The sequence below is a fragment of the Thermobia domestica genome, chromosome 8, assembly GCF_964235325.1.
Source record: "Thermobia domestica chromosome 8, izTheDome1.hap1.1, whole genome shotgun sequence".
Classification (NCBI taxonomy): Eukaryota; Metazoa; Arthropoda; class Insecta; order Zygentoma; family Lepismatidae; genus Thermobia; species Thermobia domestica.
The window spans coordinates 57,034,170-57,053,067 of record NC_137461.1 but is presented as its reverse complement, the minus strand read 5'-3'; the positions used below and the strand labels follow the sequence as shown (position 1 = coordinate 57,053,067).

The window sequence follows — 18,898 nt, the reverse complement described above, 5'->3', positions numbered from 1 at the left end:
CAGTAACACACTAACTGTTTAGATGTAGTCCAGTCAATAGGTACCAAAATGTGGGTACTGATTGCATTAAGTAAGGTAGTTTTAAAAAACTTGATAAAAGTGTATATTAGGATGATCTAAATAACGTACTGAAATTGCAACCTCGTCAGATTTCCGCTGGCGCCACCATCTTGGTAAAATGGCGCCTGAAGCAGAATCTTCCTAAAATAGCACGATAAAATGCTTTTTTTTTTTTTTTTTTTTTTTTTTTTTTTTTTTTACAAATAACTCGGCTCCCTTACATTCTAGCACAAAATATGTTATTATCAGAAACAAAGAGCATAAAAGTTACTACAATTAAGGTCCTATACATTTTTTCATAGAATTAACAGTTTAGATGAAACAATCCTAGGAAGTTGATATTTCTTCTTCCATACTTACAGAAAGTTTTTTTTTTTAAGTTTTTATGTCATTTATTTTCTATATCTGCCAGAGTGTATTGTTTTTCTGTCTGCATACCACTTCACTGTTATATTTGCCACATTTTGCACTATTGCTTCAATAGGTTGTTGCAATAATCTCATTTCCACACCACCCTTTGAGGTAAAGATTGCGGTGCGACATTTTTTTTTCGTGGTACCCCCGGTAGGTCTACTCCACAGTAAATAATGCAGATCTATTGTTTCGCAAGACTTCTTGTTTTTATTCCGGATGTTGACGGAATAAGATTGCTAAATTCATCCTCGGTACCAGTATTACCATTGGGAACCTGAAATCATTAGGTTCCATATCTCCACACTCTGACTGCAATGTGACGTCGTCTTCAATACTTAGAAAAAATGTTTTGACCGGTGATTCAACAATGTCTTCCTCGTAAGACTTGTCGAGAACTTCTTGTATATTGGTACACGATTGTCCGTAACAGCTTAAACAAATTATTGAGCATTTTAGTCCACCTTTCCTGCAACCGCATGCTATTCCACACGCTGTCTTAAATTTGCAAGATATACATTTTATTAACGATGGAGGTGCAGGATCCATCAATGTTGAAACTGAAATAGATCAGTTTGTCTTCTTTTCCATCCCTATTGCAGCATATTCTTCTTAACCCCACGCCATAACCGAAGTTGATGGTAAGTTCGTAGTGAATGTTGTCTTACAGCGGTGATTGTCGGTGGCAATGATGCAAGATTAAATTTACTTTCTGTTGAACATCTGGAAAAACAGTGATACCGATATTCGTCGATGGAATTGTTTACTTTCTTATTGTATCCCTATAATGGGAGAAGAAAAACATTCTCCTGCATCAGCAATTGCATCCGTTTCAGCATTTTCTTTTGGAACTCCTGATTATATTCGTTCAAATGTTGTTGTTTACTCAAAACTGTTAGGAACTTCATCTTCCCATAATTGAATAGGACAGAGATCGTATCTGAGCCTCTGAATGCATAGAGAAAGAATATATTGTCTTCAGTTATCTTTCCGCCTTGTAAACTGTGACAAGAATACAATGTTTGCAAGTTGCTCCTTTTCCTGGCTTCAAGAAGTAAAGATTTTCATAGTCTGCGTCTGAACTTGCTAGAAGAACTAGGAGATCTATATCTTTTCCAACAATTTCTACTTTTGACTTGGAAAACGAATTGAGTTGGGTCACCTCTTCCATGAACCCATTCCACAAATATTAGGAATTTCGGTCCATTTATCAAATAACCAGATTAAATCTGAAGGCGAATTCATCATAACATCGGAAACCGTTTTCATGTCTTTTGAATCTGTCATCATAATCTTGTTCAACCCAGATTCCTGACGCTGCTGAAATATCTTCAAAGGAATAGATCCAAATTGCCCCATTACTTTTGCAGATGGGATTGTCGAAAGTAGAAGTATTCTTTGATCCGGAGCAATAGCCGTGCTTGGGTGATACAGTGTATGCCACCCATAGTATGGGAGGTATTGTAACCATTCAAAGTGTTAGTGCTGAAATCGGCGTTATCAAAAGTGAACTGCAAAAAAGAACTTTCTTTCATTGAAGTCGGTGAATGCATAGTGCTAGATATTTCAAATAGTTGCGCCTCATTGAAGGACACGCAGAATCCCATAGAAGAGAGAACGTTGATTAGATTTTTAGATCGGTATTTTTTAAATAGAAATTAAGCGAGACTAATTTGCAAGGGTGACAGAAATCATCGAGGTTTTGCTGCGGCGATAATCACATGTTCGAGAGCAGTACACTTTGTCTCCCATTTTTCCAAAGATTCGCTTTTTTCTTTAAAATGATTTGCCGTAAGAAAACGTTTAACGATTCCGGAACAATGTAATTTATATCTTGCAGAAATATGATGATGTTTCATATACTTTCTTCGGATATCCTCCAGAACAATCGCTGCTGCTGTCTCAGCAATCCTCAGACGCTCTTCATTTTCATTGTTTTCCTTATTTGCGTACCGTGCGTTAGTAATTGCGTTATATCCAGTACTGCGGCAGCAGACAACCGGAGATTTTTTAGCAGTTTCGACAATGAGAATATCCTCACCATATTTCTGCAACAATCTGCTTTTCACTGTTCTTGGATCCGGACGAAAGTCTCTTTTGATTCCGTCTATTAAACTAAATTGACATTCATTATTGTTTGCCTCCAGGAACTCATATATATATCTTCCATAGCTTCATCTACGTTAGTAGCTGGTGGACGATGTTTTTCCTTACCAGTTCTTGGAGTTCTAGATAATTTTTGCATGCACGATTTGTGATATTTTACATCTGCTGCAACTAGATCGGGCATAAATTCGACTCGCTCAATAATTTTAGGGGACCATTCATCATTACGCTTTCTCGCGAATTTTAAAAGTGTGTCCTTAACAGTTAGACTTCGGGCACGTCGTATACAACTTCGTGATCACTTACTTTAGCTTTTTTAGTTTTTTTTAAAGAATTCTTCTCTTAATTCCGCTGCACACAACAAGCAACATTTCTAAGTCAAATGAAACTTCGCTAGATCTAAGCGAAGGAGACGGAACTCTGGTTTTAAGCTTACACTTATATGAACTGACATACTTTTCATTCGTATATCATTTACGGCACGCATCGTGAATGACTACGGAAGTTAGTCCTTTTAATAATTGTATCTTCTTATTACCTCTCCTATCTCTATACACTCGAAAAGTATTCAGTCCTTTCTCTTTCACAACATAAGTAGGACCTTCTGATAAATTTGTTTCGCAAATAAAACACTGCTGTTCTGAAGTCATCATCACACAATTCTTCACTTAGAACATTTGACTGTGAATTACCGAATAGAAACAGATTCTGGGTTTTCAAGCGTCTATGGCCCCTTTTAAAGAGTCAGCGGAATGGATACTGCAATTCAACACAATGGAGACCCGTTAGAATTATCCAGCTGGTTAAACGTTTTCTGCCACGAGATTGTGTACTGAAATAAATTAAAATTAAAATTTTGAAAACATGAATGTGAAGTGTGAAGTGGTAAAAGAACTGAAAGTAAATGACATAAATACAAATAAAATTAACTTTTTGTAGGTACTGAAAAAGAAATGTCAATTTCCTAGGGCTGTTTCATCGAAACTATTGATTCTACAAAAAATGTATAGGACCTTAATTGTAGCAAATTTTATGCTCTTTGTTTTCGATAATAACATATTTTGCGCTAGAATGTAAGAGAGTCGAGCTATTTGTAAAAGAAAACCTTTAAAACCCAATTTTTTAGGAAGATTCTGTTTTAGACGCCATTTTACCAAGATGGCGGCGCTAGCGGAAATCTGACGAGGTTGCAAATTTAGTATGTTATTTAGATCATCTTAATACACACTTTTATCAAGTTTTTAAAACTACCTCACTTAATGCTATCAAAAACTACCTATTGACTGGACAAGTGCTCAAAAATTAGGATTAAGACTGAGGAACAGAGAAATAGTAAACGAAACAAATAGAAAAAGAATATTTTAGCATCTTGAGAAACAAACAACAATTATCTTCCATTGTTGACTTGGTAGCACCAGAACCACAGAAACAAAGAAGGGAGCAACCACCAGCGTTATTGTAGCTTAATTGCTTCGTACTTTGTTCTTGTGGTTCAAGCGTCATCATGTCATCAGCCAACTTAAAATAAACAATTGTATCTGGTTTTCAATAAGTTTATGCTCTTACTTGCTTTTTCGCTTATCATTAACAAATAAAAGTTTCAGAGTGTAGGAATGTGTTGTTAAACGTGAGCATATATTGACGGTAGAAAATGACGCAACAAATATAAACTGATGATCTCCTATGGAGTAGAATCCTTGGACAACTTGATCATAGAAAAACTCAAGAGTCTCACAAGCATTATTTCCAGAATATAAAACAGGCCTCAATAAAATTTAATATTAGACACCGTTCCAACAATAGACGATGGCCGAAGAGAACGAATATTTCTGTAATTGACAGACAACAACGGCAGACAATCATACGACTGCTTACTAAGTTCCTTTCAGCAGCTACTATGCCAATTGTTTCCAGGCATACTTAAATAGAAGTTACATAAGCATTGACTACGTGTGCGACGGATTATAGTATTTGTTTGATTGATTACTGTCCAAAGTAGGACTCGTGTATCCTCAAGGCGTCATTGGACACAAGATCAATGGTACTGCTCACTATTTACAGGTATAACTTAAGATTATATGTTGTGCTATATTTTTATATGGAGAGAATCGGGAAGTTAGTATAGCTACTCCAACATCTCGTAACAAGAATATTATGGACGAAGTGTTGCCATGATTTGGTACGGGATTATATTTAAATTTGTTTGAACGATAAATTCTTACAGCCAAGCTTCGTAAATGCTATTTTCCAAAAGTATTTATAACCTTTCAGGAGTGGAATGAATCCCGAATGGATCTCAATGCATGTTCATATCGAAGTGTATCGTACATGAGTATCTCGAAGTAGTGAATATCAGATGATTGGGGATACCAGTCCACTCATCTGATTAAATCCAATTTAGGACGCATGGAATGCTCTCGAACGACGTAATTTAAGACGTCACTCCCTCTTAGGACTTTTCAAGAGTTAAAGATAATATTAGAGCAAGAGTCTGACTCCATACCATAAACTTGTTAGATAAAGTTCTGAACAGGATATCTCATTGCCGTTCAGTATATCTTGTAGTTCGGAGAAATTATGTAATATATTAAAATGTTTTCTTTCTTTCTAGGAAAAGAAAATATGTCATGGATTCTGTCTTCCTGATTTATTACACAAAATTTCTCTCGTTCTTCTAGCCCCCTCTGGATCACTGATGAGTTTTTGTGTATTTCTAGTGTTTATAATGAAAAAATATCATTGTCAAAGAGCTTGGATACATTGAATATAACATCATTTACATGACACTTTCAGAAGAGATGAGTTATTCTTAATTTTTGAATAACATGTATTAATTACTACAGACTAATATTAAATGAAAAATAATATACAGTATGACCTGCTTCAGTGTATCACTCGCTTCTACTTGGCTTCCTTGATGAACTGCTTGATTATACTGGTTAAGGAACTTCCTCCATGCATATTCTGACACAACGTTTTCACTATTTGACATGTCTATATCCTCGTTCTCTACTGATGCCAAATATTTATTTACTTCAGATAGAGCGAATTCCACCGATCTCCAAGGTACCTGTAAGAAAGAGATAACATAAAACAATAGCACCATTAGACCTCTTAGCCGATTCTAAAGAATAAAAGAAAACAGAGAATTGGTGGAAAGCACTAAGTTTGAAACTGATTAATGCTTACTCTTTAATATCTTACATGAAAGTTAAATGTCATGCGCTATTCCTAAGAAAAGAATCAAATCACGTCTTATAATAAAACAATCTTACCTTCCAGTATCGCCTGTGCGTAAGTAGATATAATTTTTCAATATTTCAGATGCAAATCATCGATCTAAATTACAAAGATAGGGCGAGGATGTTTAAAAGATTTTGTGGAGAGGAATGGCCAACTGCAATAGAAATTAATGGAACAGCGCTATTCGGTGAAATTGAAGGTTAGGTATTTAGTGTTCCCGTGAACTACGCTTGTTTTTTCCTCTGTGCTTTATAGCTCTCCAAGAATAAAATTCACATTTCACCTAAATTTCTTTGATCAGAGTTTATTTTGCATATTTTTAATATTTGTGAATCTTTTTCGTTTCATTCCAGTTTGTTTAATATGAAGAATTCTGATTTATGCAATATTTTTATTCTTCTCAAATGTTGAGAAAGATCTTCCTTTTGGCTATCAAATCAAATGTTTCGAAAGTTCTTCCCTTTGGCTACCAAATCATCTAATGTTGAGAAAGATTTTCCCTTTGGCTATCAAATCAAATGTTTAGAAAGATCTCTTTGGCTATCAAATCAAATGTTGAGAAAGATCTTCACTTTGGCTATCAAATCAAATGTTTAGAAAGATCTTCCCTTTGGCTATCAAATCATCAAATGTTGAGAAATATCTTCCCTTTGGATATCAAATCATCAAATGTTTAGAAAGATCTTCTCTTCTCTTTGGCTATCAAATCATCAAATGTTTCGAAAGCTCTTCCCTTTGGCTACCAGATGAAATATTTAGAAAGCTCTTCCCTTTGGCTATCAAATCAAATGTTTAGAAAGCTCTTCCCTTTGGCTACCAAATCAAATGTTTCGAAAGCTCTCCCTTTGGCTACCAAATCAAATGTTTAGAAAGATCTCCTCTTTGGCTATCAAATCATCAAATGTTGAGAAATATCTTCCCTTTGGATATCAAATCATCAAATGTTTAGAAAGCTCTTCCCTTTGGCTATCAAATCAAATGTTTCGAAAGTTCTTCCCTTTGGCTACCAAATCATCTAATGTTGAGAAAGATTTTCCCTTTGGCTATCAAATCAAATGTTTAGAAAGATCTTACCTTTGGCTATCAAATCAAATGTTGAGAAAGATCTTCCCTTTGGCTATCAAATCAAATGTTTAGAAAGATCTTCCCTTTGGCTATCAAATCAAATGTTGAGGAAGATCTTATCTTTGGCTATCAAATCAAATGTTGAGGAAGATCTTATCTTTGGCTATCAAATCAAATGTTTAGAAAGATCTTCCCTTTGGCTATCAAATCAAATGTTGAGAAAGATCTTCCCTTTGGCTATCAAATCAAATGTTTAGAAAGATCTTCCCTTTGGCTATCAAATCAAATGTTGAGGAAGATCTTATCTTTGGCTATCAAATCAAATGTTTAGAAAGATCTTCCCTTTGGCAATCAAATCAAATGTTGAGGAAGATCTTTCCTTTGGATATCAAATCAAATGTTTAGAAAGATCTCCCCTTCGGCTATCAAATCAAATATTTAGAAAGCTCTTTCCTTTGGCTATCAAATCAAATGTTTCTAAAGCTCTTCCCTTTGGCTACCAAATCAAATGTTTAGAAAGATCTCCCCTTTGGCTATCAAATCATCAAATGTTGAGAAATATCTTCCCTTTGGATATCAAATCATCAAATGTTTAGAAAGATCTTCTCTTTGGCTATCAAATCATCAAATGTTTCGAAAGCTCTTCCCTTTAGCTATCAGATCAAATGTTTAGAAAGATCTTCCCTTTGGCTATCAAATCAAATGTTGAAAAAGATCTTCCCTTTGGCTATCAAATCAAATGTTTAGAAAGATCTTCCCTTTGGTTATCAAATCAAATGTTTAGAAAAAGCTTCTCTTTGGCTATCAAATCAAATGTTTAGACAGATCTTCCCCTTGGCTATCACGTTCGCATATACTGGTTCGTTAATAGAGTCAATTCGTTAAATCTTAAAGGGTAACGTCGGGTGTCTATACCCTAAACATATAAGTTTTTCACGATTCTCTTTACTGTCTTTAGCAGAGTTTAATTGAAGAGTTTATTTTAAAAATGAAACAGTTCCATCTCCACTGTTTTGCTAAATTGTCCTTTAGCGGTTTCTGAATCTATGTGATGAACTCTGTGGAATCACACTATAGAGTTTACGCAAAGAAATCACAACGTAAAGTTAGTCGTGTCTATATATATATAAAAAAAGAATATATTTACCTTGTTCATTCACTGTTACTGTAAAATTAGCAATTGTGGAACATTTCATTCCAAAGGTTCAGAAACCGTTTAAAGGTTAATTTCGAGGAGAAAAAATTACCTTTTGAAACTAATTTCCTCAAGGGATTCTTATGTATTTACTGGTAACCTTAATTTTGTATTTTCTGAATCCTATTTTCCCCCTAATAATCCATCCTACTATGAATAGCGTCCTAGTTTCTTTGTTTATTTCTCTTACGTTTTAGTTTTAGTGTTAACAGCTAATAAATCGAGACAGATATACCATTTTAAGAGAGCTCCTCCGTGGCTAAGCGGTTAGCGTATGCGCCTTTGCCGTAGAAGACCCGGGTTCGATTCCCGGTGGGAGCTCATATGATTTGGATTCTACGTTAATCAGAAGGTCCACGTCTCATATAGCCTCGCTGCTGAAACGGACGTTAAACTCAAAATCAACTCAACTCAACCATTTTAACATGAAAGCTTTTTTCCTTACTTATGAAGAAATGGTTGGCCTATCTTATAGGTAATTAGTGCTCGAAATATCACTAAAGTTCATTAAAAAATAGATGAGGTAATTTGGATGAAGTTTTGTTTAAAACAATTCGAAAATAGTTATATAAAAACTTTTTATTACCTTTATAAGAACTCAAAAGTTAAATTCAAATCAAGGCAATAATAATAATAATAATAATAATAATAATAATAATAATAATAATAATAATAATAATAATAATAATAATAATAATAATAATAATAATAATAATAATAATTTTTCAAAACAATGTATGTAATCTCTTACTTCACCATTGTTAGAGAATGCAGTATCTTCATAATCAACCAACCACCTTAGAAAGCTAATGCATGCTGTTAAGCGGTAGTTATCTAGGAAATCGGAGCCTTCATTGTCTGAGGTGTCCAAGTTAAAACATCGAGGGAAAAATGTATCAATACTTCCAGAGAGGTGATACCAGTGTGCATCCTGCAGCACTTTGCAAAGTCCCGCCTGAAATACACAAAAATACAAAGTAACGGAAAATCAAACATAAATTATGTATATCTAATAGTACAAAGGTTGATGAAAATGTAACGCACAATTCATTGTGCCTTGGTAATGGTAAGCACTAGAGGAGTGAAATTTTGTAGGCAAAAGCATTAGCCCTTTGGTCATTTGGAAATATCACTCAATATATGATCCACTTACTTCCCTTTACTGCAGCCATCTTTGTTTCCGTGACACGAATGCACGTTCGTAATCTCTTGACGTTATTCAATACAGCATTTAGTACTGATGAAGAATAATTCATCACAAAAATGATAATTTTAGGATTAAAATAAGTGAGTGTATATGAAAGAGGATTGCCTATAAAATATTAGTTTCATATATTGTGCAGAAATGCTCCGACAGTGGAAATGAATATCCCACTGTCGGACCATTTCTACACAATATAGGAAACTAATATTTTATATTCAACACTGTAACGTAACTATAGTGTCAAACATTACAAATGCAATACTAGGTATTGGGATAGTTTTGGAACTGGGGGGCCAAAATTAAGTTTTTTTTTCTAAAAAAAAAACACGTTTACAGGAGAAATGAGTTGATGTTAGGTAAGAGTGATTACTAAGTACTACCCTAAACTAACCTAACCTAACTTAGCTTAAACCATCAAAAAACAGAAAATATAGCAAGAAAGTAGAAATTTTAAGCAAAGAATTCTGTCCTCCCAAATCCAAAATCCCACTCTACACTAATCTAACCTAATCTAGCCTAAACCATCAAAAATACAGAAAATATAGCAAAAAAGCATGAATTTGAAGCAGGGGATTCTGGACCCTAAATCCAAAAATATGCCCTAGGTGTTAGATATACATTTTTTGCTTGTTTTTGTTTTGTGTAGTTTTCGCTGAGTGTCTTGTGTTTAATGTCAAAAGATCGCTGAGGACATTTGTTGACAGTTTTGTTAAGCTCTGACGTGAGAGGAAATTTGTTTTTATGTGAAAATAAGTGTGTAGCGTTCATGTCTGGGCAGTAAAGTCGGATATATGATATTCTGAAAGTAGTGTTGAAGGTCACAATGGGCATTGGAAGTGTTTACATTAAGATTATATAATACAATAGAAATAACTTTAGTTGTTGTATTATTTAACTTTTGTTTTGTCTTTGTTTATTTACGCTAAATTCCACTGCAATAAAGCTCTTTAGCCGTAACAGGGCTCAGTTAAATAAAGGCAAGAAAAATGTCATAGTTAAGTTCCAGAAGGAGGCATAATTGACAAGAAGAGGCAGGAAGTCTTTCTGGCATTTGCCAGAACAGCTGGAAAGACCAGAAGAACAAGTTGCAGACTATTTTTTATAAGAAGATTAAACTATTTTCTTCCGTGTATGTCCAGTAAGCAAGTGGTTCCAAAGTGGTTGAAACCGAAAGTAAAACAATATATTGAAACAGAACTTGTTTATTGAAACAGAACTTGTTTATTGAAATAGACCTTGTATATTAAAACAGAACTAGTATATTGAAACAGTTTAAATTAAATGAAGCAAATGTGAACCCTCTTTGACGAATGGAGATTTTTATTTCATACTTAAGTATTAAAACTGTATACGTGTAAGTACGAGAATAAGGCGGTGTAATGAGCATTAGCGGCCAAGTTACTTTTTTTAAAAACAAGACTTACTTAATAATGCTTTTTTACGTGTCGAATTGTTATAGTAAAATCTATTAAGTTAGACATCTTCCTAACTTGGATACCTGCTTAATTTCAGTAAGTATCTCTGGAAATATGTAAATATTTCCATGTATTATTATTATTATTATTATTATTATTATTATTATTATTATATATTAAGTTGGCAATTTGCATAAATTGTCTGTTGAATTTCAATTGACGTAGAATCAAAGGTGACCAATAAATAGGTTTATCGCTGTACTTAAACTATAATTCACATGTGTTCAATTAAATACTAACCTTTGATATGAAAGTTGCTGAGGGGATTTTGCTAACCAGTTGGTTCCTATTTGTAAGTTGCGAAGGAGGAAAACCACCTACTGTCCATATAAAGTTAGGAACTACATCTTCTAATATTCTTGATGTTAATATCCTCGCATGCTCACTTCTACTCCTTTCCTTTTGCGGAACTATAAAAAGTGAACAATGAACTTGTACAATGATATATTGAGTTGTTAATTATATATTATTATTTATGAACACATTTTTTTTAGTTCAACGTCACACAATTATCAATCCAGGCTAAGAGAGAAGGTGATGATGAGATGGGTAATAATCGCGGAGTAATGAAAAATGGAGAGAGGTAACGGGAGAATCCTGAGAAATAACCATGCACACTGTGTTTGTCCATAACAAAAGCACACTTGACGGGAATGAGCAGAAAGAAATCTGTAAGAGAATAATGCTCGAGGCTTTAAGTCGCTAAGTACCTTGAGACATTTTTCTTTTGGATTATGAACAGTTTAAAGTAAAATTGAGAAACTTTCAAAATTCTAATGTAAATGCGTGGCAAAGTTGGTTCATTTTACCTTTCTGAACTTATTAGAATAACTAAAGTGTGAGGCAAAATAACATTAAAATAATTTGTGATCAAAGATACTTGCCATTAACAGCATTTTTTGGAGGTTTTTCAACCCAACCGCGACTTTTCAAGGCTCTAGCAATATAATCTTGCGATGTAAGCATTGCAAAAATCTTGTTTTCCTGTAAATAAATTTATATATTACAAAATTTTGGTTTTACTATCATTTTTATTTCAATTTGAGTAAGTATTTGCATTTTGAACTTGCACATAAGAAGTACGAACACACAATGATATGACAAATTATAACGTTTCTAGAAACTAAGACATTGTAAGCGCAGATCAAACAATACTAAACTTTAACAAACAAAAACGTTAACTTTATATTTTTAGAACATGTAACGTATAACAATAAAATAATGACTACTGGAATGAAACAAAGGAATAAACCTGTTTGTGAGCAAATAGGTGACTAAGGAACTCATACAAATTATTATACAATAATGAAACATTTAGGTGCGATCAGTGTCAAGTTAATGAGCTAACCTATAAATCATTCGCTAGACAAGATGTTATTAGTAACAGTCAACTACCAAATATATTATGAAAGGGTTTCTTCATCTGGTAACCAATCCAGCCATGTTTGAACTAAGAAGAAATGGATTTATCGTGGCTCATTTCCGTTCCGAGGGTTTCATGACGTAAACTTCGACACACGTGTTCTCATGTCCTGTCATGACCTTGTGTTGCCCTACTTCGCACTGCATTACTTCCTTCTCTCTTATTTAATATTATACAATATTGTTTTATATCGTTTCTTATTTTATTAATTTCCAGTGAAGACAGTTGATAAAAAAGATAAACATCCTTTTTCAGGAAATCCACCCTAAGTGAGATTTTTCCTGGATTTTACTCATTCACACCATCCAAATGCCGGGTTACGTGCCTGACAGTTACCTTCCTTTTCAAGATAGTGTGCTCGCAGAGACATCCTTCATAGTACGTGACACTGACAATGCCCAGAAATATGTATAAATAAATAAAAAATCATTTTATTAATTATTTATATATGCATTATTGATTTGTATTATTTATGATTCCATCATGTCTGTATATTAATTTTCCTATACTCATATATGAGTGACAATCTATTTCTGAACTACACCACCACTTACGCAATGTTAGTAGCCACAAGTGACAAATTTCTGCATCTGATCAGAATTTATAGATAAATGGCGTATAATCAAATAAATAGCATATAAATATAAAGCAAATCCAGTTACAGTCAATACACTATATAACTTGAATTATGGAAATTACCAAGGTTTGACTTACGATCAGGAAATAATACGATAACATTTCTAGAGGACTTTGATGACGCTCAAATAAACGGTTATGATGATGCGAAAAAGAAAGTGTTATTGCCAGCAGTTTTCAAACAAACGAGTAAATCGTGGATTAAGATATTCCTGAGTAGGAAAATGTTAATGATCTAGGCTATGTTCAACTGAAAAAAAAAAAGGAACCAGCGATACAATTTAGAAATTCAAATTTTTCAAAGATATAGAAGAATGAATCCGAGACAAAATTTAAAAAAAAGCAGAAAAAATATTTCTTTTGTTTATGATATGTTAAAAGTAGTAGACAAATTTTATAACAATATGGCAACTCAAAAGAAAATTGAATTAATAGCTGCTGAACTATTGCCTTATTATTTATAAAAGGAAGGGTGAATCAGATCTTTAGAAGTTTTATTGAGGATTTGTTTCAGGTTGAGAAAAATAAATGTAAGATAGAGTACAGACAAAAAAGAAAAAAAGAGAGAAAAAGGCAGATCGGAAGTTGATTAGGAAAAGTTGAAAACCTATTTCAGAGAATAATTCATTTAGTAATGATTCGGAAGAATCGAAAGTTGTAATGCCGTGCGAAAAAAGGCAAAGAATAAGGCAACAAGAATTTTAGGAATGATCTAAAAATGCATCAAAAGATTGCGATCTTGGCCAATAATTAGTTTTTGGATCAGGGGCCACAAAATTTTTGAATGGCCCCTAAATTGAGTTTTCTCATTTTCTACAGAATAAGCATATCATACTGAGTTAAGTGATAGTTTGAATTTGGTTACACTATATGTAGTTCTCCAGATATAAGGCCTACAAGAAAATGTTTGATTGAATTATATTAGATCTTTTAATCTAAAAAGGAAATAATGCTTAATCTAGGTCTAGTACTCAAATGGCTAGGACAGAACAGAAATTAGAAAAATTAAAAATATCATTAAAAAGCCAGAATCAAAGAGATACAAGTAATCAGAAGGGAAATAACTCTTTGCAGGGAAGTTCTGGAGGAGAACAAAACAGTTATAGGGGACAACAGAGAAAAAACTAGGGTCAGATTCATTTTCAGTAGCTCAAAAATTATAAGGAACACCTTCTTTCATGCAAAAAAAAAAAAAAAAGTGTTTGAAGTTTAATTTTGTTGAACAGTGTTACTGGAAACAAGTTAATATCTGTCTTTTTCTAGGATGAGAAACTTTACGAGAGAAAGCTTTATTCTGTCCCGCAGTACAATTTTACACCTGCTGATTGTCTTTCTTTTATTATTCTAACACATAAACAAAAGAAAAGTAATGGTTACAGAGATTAAATACAGTAATCTACGAGGGGCAGTCAAAAAGTTCCCGAAATTTCGTTGTAACTATTTATTACCACAATATAGGTACACATTCACTTAATCGCTTTCAAAATAGGCTCCTTGAGAACACATACACTTATTCCACCGCTCCTGCCATTGCTGGAAACAACGCTAAAAGTCGTGTTTTGGTATGTTCTGAAGTTTAATCGTCGCGTTGGTTTGGATGTCTTCTACGCTGGCAAAAATATTAACTTTCGAGACCCTTTTTGTTCTTGAGGAACAGCCTCAAAGGTAACCTTTTTGCCAGCTTAGAAGACATCCAAACCAAACCGACGACTGAACTTCAAAACATACCAAAACACGACTTTTAGCGTTGTTTCCAGCAATGGCAGGAGCGGTGGAACAAAGATATGTGTTCTCAAGGAGCCTATTTTGAAGGTAATTAAGTGAATGTGTACCTATGTTGTGGTAATAAATAGTTACAACGAAATTTCGGGAACTTTTTGATTGCCCCTCGTAAGATATGGACATGTTTTAGTGAGGTAGTTTAGTTGATAAATAAATTGAATATTCTTTACATCTGCTTTCACTGTCCTTTCCAGCTATTGTTATATGTATGATAATAAAGAGATAATTGCAGTATTGATGGATAAAAATAACATGTCAACCAATCATGTTCAACAAAGACTACCAAATTTTTACATATTATGATTCAAACGTTACCTTAATGGCTTTCTCCGCTTTCCGTCTTGTCTGTTCATATTCCTTTAAACTCCATCCTTGAATCGTAGTGCTTGAAGACTCCAAATCCATCTTTCGTTTCCGTGCTCGATGTGATTCATTTACACTACTCAAAGCATTTCCGGAAGTGGCATTTCTATTGCTTACCTGTGCAGCTAGTTTCAAAGTACGCACAATCAAAGGATCTATATAGCAAACTCTTGGAGGTATAAAATTTCTATTATTTTGTTTCACCGGTTCTTGTGAGAGGGAATATACACGTGATTTGTTCGATGCGTTCAACGTATTTTTCTTCTCATTATTAATGGAATAAGAATATTTTCCAAGGTCAATCTTCTTCGAGTTGCTACACGTTGTTAAACTATTTGATTTCTTAATGCTTAGCTTTGATGGCTGCTGCAACAATGACGAACTGATATTGGTTGCATGTTGAGATCCCTTTGCTCCTAAACATTTCTCCCTTGTATTCTTCGAACTCAATAATGTGGGCAACTTCTGCTCTTCAGAGAACATATTTATGTATCTTGTGGAAGGGAAAGGGACGGGGCAGAGAGAAGTTTAGAAATAATTTTACATTTTTCTACACTGTATATAGATATTCCTATAAGTTTTTATAATTAATCTCTTAAACTTTAAACTTTACTCTTAGTTAGTTCATTTTCCCCGAGATAATATTTTTGTTAGTTTTTCTGTGGAGTCCATTTTTCTTTTTCTTCCTATGTATTAATCAAACAACTATAAAGAGATATTGTTATTATTATTTTTCTGTACATTATGTATTAGTTTCTAAAATTTTAAATTTCATGATTCATCTATTTGAAAATTAATTTTTTTTTCAAATAAGAAACATGCAGTTGTTATAGCAATTAGCATAACAATTTTTCATTGTTCCGATCTAATTTGTTTTTAAAAGAGCTATCAGGAAGCAACTTCAAGATTAAAAGAAAATGAAACACACTATAATTTACTCTAAGCTATAAGCTGTAATTTATACTTTGTAAGATACACAGAAATTTGATTAAATATATGAAGAATTTGTTTTATTTTAATAAATTCAATATTTTTTGTTACTCGAATTATTTAAGTCAACAATTGATTATTTTCATAATCGCTTTCATTACTTAACAGTGGCGGATCTAGAAGGTAAAAACTAGGGAGCAGCCAGAACCCAGACTATGATAGGCATATCATGAGTTTATTAGTATAAACTTTCAAAAGTATATAAACAATAGCTTAAATTAGGTTTTTGTCACTCAAACACCTGGGGAGGGGGACTAGGTTTCCCGGCTGTGTGCTATATACGCCACTGTTACTCAACTCACCATACATAAAATAAAATTAATTAAATAATTAAATTTACACAAGGGCATTTCAAGATAGAGATTGTAGATCGTGTAACAGATTTTGAAATCGCTAATCAGCATTAATTTTATCTTTAATTTATAAGATTCGCAAATAATCTTACTGAGTCATTGGAACTGAAACATCACTTTCATAAGGTTGCCAAATATTCCAAAGAAAGAGAGAAAAATTTTAATGTCCCACGATTATGCTCCACTTGACGATTAATGTTTCACGAAGCTAAGAGAAACTGTCATGATGAGATGGATAATAATGGTGGAATGACGCAAGTGGTAGGAAACGGAAGAACCCCGAGAAAGCCCATGCACACGGTGTTTGTCCACCAGAAAGAACATTTGGTGGGAGTTGGGATCGAATCAGGGACCCTAGACGCCAGAGGTGTGAGAAAAGATTTTTAGTGATGTATTATATCCAACATTTATACGTAACAAACACGTATATGGTTTTACATAATAAAGCAGAATACATTAAATTGAAAACTGGAGCATTTTTTATTTTTAAAAAAAAATTCCCACACATAAAATATAAAGAATACAAATTTTTGTTTCTTTTTGATTGTAATTACAACTTTGTTATGTTATATCATTGAGTGGTGTTTTTGACAGTGTGTGTATAAAATCAGTTTCTGTAATTAAAATATTTCTGCAAATAACTAATAAAAATATTTTAAAGGCATTCAGAACTATAATTTCTTTGACTTATTACAAAGACGGAAATAATAGTTTTGCGAGGAAAATATAAATGTACAACGTAAAATATGCCGGAAAGTCTTAAAACTTAAGGAAAAAAGTTGAGAAAAACCTGACAACACTACCTTAACCAGATATAGTAAAAGTGTACTGATAAGGGCTTGTATTTTAGAAAGCTTCATTGGAGATTGACGTTACGAACACAAAGTTAAACAGTCTCCAAAGAGCAATTAAATATAATCGTGGCCAGTTGTAGCAATTTCTTGGGAAATTTTAAAGTATCGTATCTATTTTAAGCACTGACGAGTTCTATATCATTTTGTACAAACATACATGTAATATGGTCTACGGAATGATTAATAAATTAAATTTAAAAAATTAAAATTAATATTAGACGAAACTAATTTTACCACCCAAATGAACATAGTCTCATAATTTCTCACCAAGAAATCATCTCCGCGAAAGACAAGTCAAATAATGATAGCTTCAGTGAACAGTTGTAATCACATTGCCTTGCTATGTTTTAATGCAACTAGTGGTCAATTTGTCCCTTTTCAACACGCACGGATTGCTGGGAAAGTATATGCAATAAGGTCTGACCTCCCACTCCGATATTCCGACTTTCTGTATATTTAGTCTAATTTTAGGAGTGATTTTACAAACTTTAATATAATTTATCCTTATATTGAATTTAGTCTCCTCTGAAAAGGTTTCACCCCCCACCCACCCAAAAAATTCTTGTGTGCGTCCATATTAGCAGTTAACATTAAAAAAAAAGACATGAAATTCTAGAAATGGCTTTATTATTTTTCAAAGTATTCACCTTCCAGATTTATACACTAAAACCGCATACGCTAAAACCAATTTTCAAAGCATTTTTTTCACTCTCACGTCAGACTGCTACCTCAGAAACCGTTGTTCGGAATACGTCAACAACTGCTTCAGGAGACACAAATAGCTCAATGTGCAGCTTATTTTTCATGTATGGGAACTAAAAAAAGTAATTAGGCGATAAATCAGGTCAGTAGACACAATGAGTGGTAGAGAATGATCAATTTGTGTTTGCTTTGCACAATTCACTGATGACCTCTCGCGAACCATTCAGCATTTTACAGTCTTGCAATCATCTAAAACTATGGGTTGCCACATGCTCGGTATAATCAAAGAAACAAGAATCATTAGCTTGACACTCCTTCAATGAACAACTTCTGTTGGTTTCAGCTCACTTTTAAACACTCAAACAGTGGATTTCTTATTAATTTTAGGTTCTTATGAATAAATCCAACTTTCATCTCTTGCAAAAATGTAGTACATCAACTGTTTGACTTACCTCGATTGATTTTTTTAATATTTGTTTACGAAAATTGAGACGTTCAGGTGACCATGCATAATTGCTTTCATGTCTCTACTTCTAAGGATACCTGAATCTCTTGGTATATCACATGCAGATCTTTCGCAATCATTTTACGCACAGCATCAACATTATTGTCAACAACAGACGTGGATGGACAATCTTGACGAAATTCGTTACTGAGAATTGTGTGGCCACGCTGCAACTCGGAAACCAATTATACACAGTCCTATTGGATGGTGCTTCATTTCCAAGAGCCAAATGAGTACCCTCGATGCATTGTTTCGGTGTTAACTAGATTTAGAATCATAAATAAAATCGTTACACCAAAGTGTTAATGAGAATTTTTTTCCGAATTTTATAATAGCCGAACACTAGCACCATTACTAGTAGTGGTATGCAAAAATTTTTCCTGCAGCCCCCGTATTTCCACAGCAAAAATAAGCGAGAATATTTTAATTGTAGCTCCCGTTTCGAACCACCTTTATTACTTAATATGGATGGATCAATAGTAGTATATTTCTCAACCAACAGAAAAAGAACCTGTGTTACTTATGCCATAC

The 18,898-nt window shown here is 33.5% G+C and overlaps 1 protein-coding gene across 4 annotated transcripts in view; it reads right to left on the bottom strand.

Moving 5' to 3' along the window:
• The window catches only part of LOC145692920 (tubulin glycylase 3A-like), a 60,935-nt gene extending 45,175 nt beyond the window's left edge, over positions 1-15,760 (bottom strand). For all 4 annotated transcript variants that reach the window (XM_081768476.1, XM_081768479.1, XM_081768478.1 and 1 more), the window contains exons 1-5: positions 14,916-15,760; positions 11,644-11,743; positions 11,000-11,169; positions 8,832-9,035; positions 5,456-5,647 (exon numbers count right to left, since the gene is read on the bottom strand). In XM_081768476.1, the coding sequence (XP_081624602.1) occupies positions 5,456-5,647; positions 8,832-9,035; positions 11,000-11,169; positions 11,644-11,743; positions 14,916-15,446 (1,197 nt within the window). In that variant the 5' untranslated portion in view covers positions 15,447-15,760. The remainder of the gene's footprint in view (positions 1-5,455; positions 5,648-8,831; positions 9,036-10,999; positions 11,170-11,643; positions 11,744-14,915) is intronic.
• Between the last annotated feature and the right edge of the window lie 3,138 nt (positions 15,761-18,898).